Below are 8,653 nucleotides of genomic sequence, written 5' to 3'. Positions count from 1 at the left end.
TGGGAGCTGATGGGTTGTTTCTAAGAGGAGCTGCTGGTCCCCACTTGGCCCGTTGTACTCCTTATGGCTGGAGGTGTGTGAGGAGATTCTCAAGACCAGCACGGTTGCCAATCCAGGAAAAGGTAGACCGTCTGGCCCTGGGCACTTTGTGCCAGGGTTCTGTCTGGGATTGTCTGAAAGCTCGGCGGTTCAGAATGTGTGGGCTGGAAAAGTTAGCTGCTTTCTGTTTTCTGGCTGCACGGCCTTGAGCTAGTTATTTAATGCTCTGTGTCTCCTTATCTGTAAAATAGAGGTGATAAAATTCTCTATTTTACAGAGTTGTCAGGAAGATTAATTGAAGTTTGCAGAGAATGTTTGTACAGGGCCTGAAATACAGTCAATGCTCAATAATTGGTAGCTGTTATTATGGCTATTTTAATAATAAAATATTAGCATCACTCTTTCTCAAAAGGAAGACCCTGGGGAAGGGGTTCAGGAGGGTGAAGATGACAGTCCCTCCCCACTCCCCACCTGGGGCAACTGAGATGTGGAACCCCTTCTCCTGGGCTCCCTTCTCCTTCCCCAGGCAGGGGTCTTCCCCTAGCTACTGACAGTTCCTGCCTCTGCTGACTCACAGCCAACTTCCTCTCACACAAACAGGAAAACACAGCAGGCCAGAGACCCTCCCACCCCAACACCACACACAGTTCAACACCCAGCCAGCACTGAGGGGGGAAGTACCTCAAGGCCTGGGGACTGGTTCCAGCACTGGGCTCAAAGACAAGATGAGGCAAGAGAAGGGTGTCCTTCCCGCCCCCTCGCTACCCCCCTCACTGCCTCCCTCCTTCTTTGCGATTTTAAGTTTGGAGGGTGGGGACAAAAAGCTTCTCAGAAGGATAAAAAGACTGCTTGATCACTAGGTGCTTGGAGCCCCGGTAACCCGTGGGGACTGTTAACCACAAGGTCAGCAGTTCAAACCCATCAGTCACTCCCCGGGAGAAAGACAAGAAGAGGCTTTCGACACCCATAGAGAGCAATTCTATTCCTGTACAGTAGTTTGGTCACTGTACTTGGAGGCCAACCCACCAGAGCTCCCAAACTCTGGAAGTGAGGTCGTGGCCATGCTGAATTTCACCCCTGGGAAGGAATTTAGGCCCAGCGCCGGGGGAGGCAAAAGCAGATGGGGATCCTTGGCAGGTACTTTGGCCCTGGACCCCCAGGCCAGATTGCGCGATTCCTTCGAGGGGATCCCAGGCTTGAAAGGCAGTTGGCTACCCTTGGCTTCTGGATCCCCCAACTTCCTCATTAAACTAGTCCAGCGACCTGCTAGGCGTGGAAAAGGTGCGCAGGGGCCTCAGGCCCACCCTCCCCATCCCCTAGGTTAGACTAGGAGGGGTTGAGAGGCAGAGGGGGTGCAAAGACGTGGGGTCCGTCCAGTCTCTTCCTCTTTGCCCCCCCTCAAGGGTTGCCCTTGCCCCCAACCAAGGACCAGCCTTCTTTCTCTCGGGGTCCAGCTCTGGCGGGCACTGAGATAAGCGTCGCGGTTGAGTCAAGAGCCCAGGCCGTTTGAAGGCCGGCGCTTGCTCAAGGTGTGGCCGGGGCCCCCGCGGGGGGAACCGGCCCGGCGGGGCGGGGCTGGACCCATCTGGGGGAGGGCGGAGGGAGGCGGGGCCGGCGCGGCGGGACCCGGAGTTTGGGCCGCGCGGCGGCCACCGGGCAGCGGACGACGGCCGCGAAGCGAGGTGAGGAGCCCCCGCACCCCCAGGCCCCTCCCCCCATCACTTCTCCGAGGGCTTTCGTGGGATCCCCGGCGTTTTGGCGCCAGCGGCTCTTCCCCCCCACCTCCTGCCGCGACCCGCCCCCTCCCTCTCTCCCCTCCCCTCCCTCGCCCTGCCCGCGCTGCCCGCCCCGCACCGCATTCCGGTCCCCGCGAACCTCCCGGCCCCTAGTCTCGTGCCTGCACCGGGCTTGAGTCACCGGTAAACTTAGCTGTGAGTCAGGGTCGGAGGATTAGCACCGGCTCCGCTGGGGCCATGGCTTGCCTGGTGGTGGGACCCTGCGGGAGCGTGCCCGAAAGAGGACCGGACTGAAGCGGGACCGGAGAAGGAGTCCCGCGGTCGGGGACCCCGTAGAACTAAACAGGTAGTGAACCCTGCAGGATCAAGAGCGGATAGATGTGGCAGAGCCCCGTACCTCCAAAACCAGGTTCTAACTGGAGACTAAAGCAAGGGTCAGGCTTACCGATGGAGAGCTAGACAGAGGGGGCCTGAGAGGGGAACAGAAATGGGTCCAGAAGCAGAGTGGCATAGAAATAAAACGCAGGGCCAACAGGGAACCAGGGAAGGCCCATGAGACTGGCAGGATGGGCCATAGCCCCAGGAAGCCGAGCCTCACATGAGTAGAGGTGAATTCGTGGGGACAGGGCTGCAGGGACAAAGTAGAGGTGGTGGGCGTCCTTTCACTGGGTGTACGTGCTACTACGGTGTGAGAGCAGAGACGAACCCGTCTCCGTGCCCCCAAAACATCTCTCTGGCTTGGTTCTCTCCCATCCCTACCCAAACCCAGATCCCACTTACTAAGACTGCTTAGGGGCTCCCAAAGCAGGAGCAGGGCTGGCAGGATGTGTGGGCGGCCAGGGCTGGAGGGACAGGAAGTCTAAGCAGAGACAATAGGTGGAAGTGGAGGAGGAAGTGGAAACAGCAGGATTGGGATAGACAAGCTTGCACCACAGCTCGGAAGCCAGTGGGAGTGGGGTCCGGTCTGTACCTCCTTCTTCCTACCTAGCTTCCCCATCCAACCAATTTAGGCACATCTGATTAGGACACCTCAATGGCCCTCTTTTCCCACAAACCCACCCACTTGTTCGTGTTCTCTCTCTCTCTCTCTCCTCTCTCTTTCTTACACACACACATACACACACACACACACACACACACACAGGTTCTACCATCACATCTTACACTTAACTCAGTTGACTATGTAGTAACACAGGGGTGGGGCTATGACCGGGGTAGGGCAGGAACCTGGGGGCCAAGACTGCCGCCAACTGCCTGTGAGCCTGGGATTCTTCTTCTCAAATACGTGGTCTCATCTGTACCAGCTCAGTAGCAACCCTGTGACTGTAACTTTACGGGAGTCGAAAGTCCTCTCTCAGGGCAGCTGGTGGTTTGGAACTGTGGATCTTGCAGATCCAGCCCAACGCATGATCACCACACCACCTGGGCTTTGGGACTCTGCTATGAGAACAAATCCTCGTGCTCTGATGTGGCTCTGCTTCTAGATCTGGACCTATGGGCATTTTTGATTAGAGACAGATTGGGGTCTGCAACCCCTAGTGTAGGCCTCAGCCTGGGGGACAGATAGGGAGAAATCTCAGCCTGAGCCCTCCCTTCACCCTACCCCTTCCCCAGCAATGGCCTGAGCCCCCATGGCTGCCCCTCAGGACCTGGACATCACTGTGTGGCTGGCCACGGTGCACCTGGAGCAGTATGCAGACACGTTCCGACAGCATGGCCTGGCAACAGCGGGTGCAGCCCGGGGCCTGGGCCACGAGGAGCTGAGGCAGTTGGGCATCAGCGCTACAGGGCACCGGAAACGCATTCTGCGTCTGCTGCGAGCGGGCTCTGCAGAGGGCTCCACGGATCCCCAATCAGACAGTGTCATGGAGTCATCTTCCAGTCCAGATGCCCCAGCCCAGGCTCCCAAGCCTGTGCCCAAACCCAGGACAGTGTTTGGTGGGCTCAGTGGCCCTACCATCTCCCAGAGGCCTGGGACAAGCCAAGCTCTTCGAGGATCAGAAGTTTCCGAGAGCCTGGAATCCAGCCAGAGATCCCCATCCCTCCCCACCTCCTCCTCCTCTGAACAGCCTTCAGCCTTGAATACTCTGAAGATGATGCCCAATGCCATCTACTTCGGCCTGAACTTGAGAGGGAGGTCACAGGCAGCTCAGGACATGTGAGTGGGGTTGGCATTCGCGTGGGATGGTGAGGAGGCAGGAGGAACAGGGTGTGAGGGTTGATCCTCCCCTCCTTAATAACCAAGACCTTCCCCCTCAGAGCCCCAGACAGCGCCCAGAAAGCTGCTCCCACCCCTGCTCTCAGGCCAACAGGTACAGGTAAGTGGGTTATCGTGGCTGAAGAAGAGGGACAGTACCCTTGGGGAATCTCCTACCTGACTCCACTTTTTTCTCTCTCCCGCTCTCTTCCCTCTCTAGTGCACATCATGGACCCAGGTTGCCTGTACTATGGTGTCCAGCCTGCAGGGACCCCAGGGACCCCCGACAGAAGAGAGGGCAGAGGTGTCTGTCAGGACAGGGTTGACCACAGGTACGTGCTCAGGATGATTTTGATGGGCGCGAGAGGGGAAGCTTGGGGAGCGGTTGAGGTGGCATTGCTCATGTATCCAGTTAGTTATCAAATGTGCACAATGTGCTCATGGAAGATACGGGAGGAATAAACAGGCTTTGCCGTGCCCTTGAATGGCCTGTGATTCAATGGAGGCAGAGAGGAAATCAAATAAGCTAACAAACAAATGGATATATAATTAACACTGGGGAGAAGGGCTCTTCATTTTTTCATCCAACAAATACACTTTTTTTTCACTTTTTAAAGTAGTTGTTAATATTTCTATTACACATTTCAGCCTCCCAGTAGTAACCTGTGTTAAAAAGTCTATAAGTCATGTATTTGCTTTTCTAAAAGTGGGATTAAATATTTTATTATTTTACATTTACTTTTCAAGGATAATTACTTTCAGTAGCACAAATGTGTCATAGCCCTCTTTTTAAAAAAAAACTAACATTTTATTGAGGCCTCCAAATACATGTATTTATTGAGTACATATTGCATGCCAGACATTGCCATACATCATTGAATAAAATAGGCAGAAATCCCTGCCCTGTGGGGAGAGTCATCAATGAACAAGAAACAATAAGCAAGTGACATAGTATGCAACATAACATACAGAGTACGTTCAAAGGCGCCACAGGCTAATTGGAGCTGGGGTGCAGGTTTTCATTAGCTTGTGAGAGCACCATCTCATGACCTGGAGCAAACACTTGAAGTAGGTGTGGGAGTTCGCCACCAAGCTGTCTGGGGAGACTGTTCCGAGCAGGGGGAATGGTCAGGACTGAGGTACGTGTAAAGTGTGTGTGAGTGTGTGTGTGTTTGTGTGTGTGTGTGTGCGTGCGCGCGCCTGCACAGGGGCTCCCGGATCAGCGAGGAGGCCAGTGCGGTCGGCAGAGTTGGGAAGAAGGTCTTAGGAGATGACAGTGTCAAAGAGTTCTCGGGGCCAGATCCGGTGGGAGCTGGTAGGGATTTGCCTTGACTTGTGACTCACATATTAGAAGCATCCTTCTGGTCGCCTGCTGGGGATCGTTTGTTGGGGCAAAAGCTGTAGCAGAGAAACCAGTTAGGAGGTGAGACACACAAGTGAGAGAGCCCCTTTTGGAGTGATAGAAGTGCAGGTGGTGAGAAGTGGTTGAATTTGGGTTCGAGTTTGAAGGTAAACTGTTGAACTGAATAGGGGGTGGTGAGAAACAAAAGAGCAGTCAAGAACAGATTCGAGGATTTTGGTCACAGCCTGTGCTGTGCGGCACAGCAGCCATTGGCCACACAGCACTACTGAGCACTTGAAAAGCGGCCTGTCTGCGCTGAGATGTGCAGTAAGTGTAAAATAGATGCCAGATTGCAAAGACTTCATAAGAAAAATCCATGTAAACTTCCTTGACTTTTATTTTGATTCTATACAAAAATGTCAATGTTTGGGATACATATAGCATTGGGTAAAATAAAATATAAAGATTAACTCCATCTGTTTTTTGTTTGTTTGTTTTTGCTTTTTGTTTTGCTAAATGTGGCTCCTAGAACATCTAGAGTTGCTTGTGTGGTTGGCATTGACTTCTGTGTGGCGTCTCTGGGCTGAGCCACCCAGCGCTCACGGAGTTGCCTTAGCGTGAGATGGGGCAGACACTGCATACAGTTGGTGTGGCAGTAGCAGTAGGTCAGGAGTTTGCTTTGGGACATGGCGACTTTGAGGTATATGTTACACATCCCAGGAGAGATGACCAATAGGCTATGGGCTATGTGAGTCTGGAGTTTGGGTGAGAGGTTGAAGCTGGAAGTGTCATTTGATGAGTCATCAGTATATACTCTTTTGCCATTGAATCAATTCTGACTCATAGCGATCTACAGCAGGGGTCCTCAAACTATGGCCTGCGGGCCACATGCGGCCCACCCAGGACATTTATCTGGCCCGCCAGGTGCTTTTGCCGTGATTTTTTTTTTTTTACTTCAAAATAAGATGTGCAGTATGCATAGGAATTTGTTCATAGTTTTTTTTAAACTATAGTCCGGCCCTCTAATGGGTCTGAGGGATAGTGGGCTGGCTCCCTGTTTAAAAAGTTTGAGGACCCCTGCTCTCCAGGATTCCTGAGACTAAATCTTTACTGAAGCAGGTAGCCTCAACTTCTTCCTGTGGAGCGGCTGGTGGGCTTGAACTGCTGACCTGGCAGTGAATCATCTAATGCTTATACCACAGTGCCATCAGGGATCTTTGTTAGCAAATTAAAGTAAAGCAATTCATTGCCATTGGTTCGAAGAGGAGAGATGTGGAGCCATGTCTAGGGACAGGCGAGGCAGGGTAGGCCGAAGGAGGAGCATGCCTGGTCTCGGGAGGAAGGCAGAGTGTGTGGTGCAAGGGGCTAGAAGCGGTGCTGGTGTCCGGGGCTCTGAGTGCTTCTGTGGAGCAGAAATGGTAATTGCTTGGTGAAGTAGGAAACCAATAGGGTCGAGTAGTGGTTCTCACCCTTCGATGCACCACAGCCTGAGTCACTTAGGAAAATACAGGTGCCGGGACCCCGCCCCTAGAATTTCAAATGTAAGTGGTTTTAAGATGGGGCCCAAGAACCAGTATGGTCTTTTTAAGTTTCCACCCAGGTGACTTTGTGTTATTACCCACTGGAAAGTATGGGTAATAACCAGTTGGGCTGCTAACCGTAAGGTCAGCAGTTCGAAATCACCAGCTACTCAAACAAGGGAGAAAGATGGGTCTTTCTATTCCCGTAAAAAGTTAGTCTCAGAAACTCCCAGGAGTGGTTCTGCAGGGTAGCTGTGAGTCAGAATCGACTCCATGGCAGGAGTTGGGGGTCGATTCACTCTGTGAATGAAGTCTTCCAGTAACTTAGGATAAAGCCAAATTCCTTACCACAAACTACAAGGTCATGAGCAAGGAGACCCACAGCAATATCCCTGACCCCCCTGAGGGCCACCTTTGTCCTATGGGCCGGAATCAAGTCGATGGCAGTGAGTTTTGTTCTGTGTTGTTGTTGTTGTTGTGAGTCGGGGTGGTTAGTCAAGGTCCTTCTGAGAAACCAGCACGAGTAACAACAACCCGAGGGACAAGGAGCACAAGCAGCCAGGGAAGCATTTTCCAGGCAGAGGAAACAGCTTATGAGAGCAGAAAGAGAATGTTGCCAGGCTCTATAGTAAGCAAGGACGAGGGTGGCACCCAGTGAGGCCAGGAAAGTGACCGCCCTTTCATTGTAAATGGCATTGTCTCTGTGATGAGGATTGGCCTTGATCTTCAGTGCATTTAGCATGATCCCAACTTCTTGGACTTCTTCCTGCAGGAAGGAAGGGACTTCATTTGCATTTTAAAAGAGCACTCTGGTGGCTGTAGGGGCAGAGAGGGCAACAGAGCCAGCAGGGACCAGTTAGGCACCATCCTCAGGACACTTGCCATGAGCCATGTGCAAGCCGACGGGGACTCGGTCCAGAGAGAGAAGGCCAAGAAATCTGTGTAGGAAGGACCAATAAGACGTGTTGATTATAGGGACAACTGGATCGATAGATTCAAACGGGAAATGGAGTACAAGAAAGGGATGGCCTGGGATCAGTTGTTGGGATGACTACACGACTCCCATGAATGTGCCTGGAATATGGACATGTATGCGATGTGAATCATATGCCAGTGACATGGTTAAAAAATAAACTAAAAGAAGGGGAAAAAAGACCTATTATTAGAAATGGGCACCCATGGCAGATAAGTACCCGTTCAGACAGCCCCCTCTGACCTTTCCACCCACAGGACACAAATGGCAGAGGGGCAGGAGCTGAAATGTTCCTAAAATTTCTAACAATGCTCAGGGGGAAACTTCATGCGGATCATTTGAAAAGCATGTCCAGTACCTGCCAGGCATTCTGTTAGGTTCTATGGGTGAAGTGTGGAGAAGTGTCCAGGGTGCTAGGAGTGGTTTCATCTCTCTCTCTCTCTCTTCTCCCCCCAATGCCCTCCCCTTCCCCTCTCTCCCCTCCTACAAGGCTCAGCAGACAGGATCTGGAGGCCCGGGAGGATGCCGGCTATGCCAGTCTTGAGCTTCCCGGGGACTCCACCCTATCAGTTCCTACCCTGGACATTGAGGAGACCAGCGATGACCTCATTTCACCCTATGCCAGCTACTCGTCCACAACAGACCCTCCCATGCCCCTGCTCAGTGGCTGGCTGGACAAACTCTCGCCTCAGGGGTGGGGCCTCTGGGAAAGGAAGGAGGGAGATCCCGGAAGGCTGGGTGGCAGTGGTGCGGGCAGTGGGTCCCAAAGTGCTCCCAGACCCTACGAATCCCCCCAACTCAATGCAACCCCTAACACTCCCTGATCTTGGTCCTTCCATTTCTTCA

General features: G+C 52.9%; 1 protein-coding gene across 2 annotated transcripts in view; it reads left to right on the top strand.

Moving 5' to 3' along the window:
• The first annotated feature begins 1,637 nt into the window (after window positions 1–1,637).
• The window catches only part of ARAP3 (ArfGAP with RhoGAP domain, ankyrin repeat and PH domain 3), a 30,985-nt gene continuing 23,969 nt past the window's right edge, over window positions 1,638–8,653 (top strand). Inside the window, exons 1-5 of one of the 2 annotated variants that reach the window (XM_075541742.1) lie at window positions 1,638–1,721; window positions 3,390–3,933; window positions 4,035–4,093; window positions 4,193–4,304; window positions 8,298–8,501. In XM_075541742.1, coding sequence (XP_075397857.1) covers window positions 3,407–3,933; window positions 4,035–4,093; window positions 4,193–4,304; window positions 8,298–8,501 — 902 coding nt within the window. In that variant the 5' untranslated portion in view covers window positions 1,638–1,721; window positions 3,390–3,406. Of the gene's footprint in view, window positions 1,722–1,922; window positions 2,122–3,389; window positions 3,934–4,034; window positions 4,094–4,192; window positions 4,305–8,297; window positions 8,502–8,653 lie in introns of those variants that run through there. The other variant, XM_075541741.1, reaches the window with a different exon arrangement.

Source organism: Tenrec ecaudatus, chromosome 2, assembly GCF_050624435.1.
Source record: "Tenrec ecaudatus isolate mTenEca1 chromosome 2, mTenEca1.hap1, whole genome shotgun sequence".
NCBI classification, from domain to species: Eukaryota; Metazoa; Chordata; class Mammalia; order Afrosoricida; family Tenrecidae; genus Tenrec; species Tenrec ecaudatus.
The sequence above is the reverse complement of the archived record's forward strand: the minus strand, read 5'-3'. Positions and strand labels throughout refer to the sequence as shown.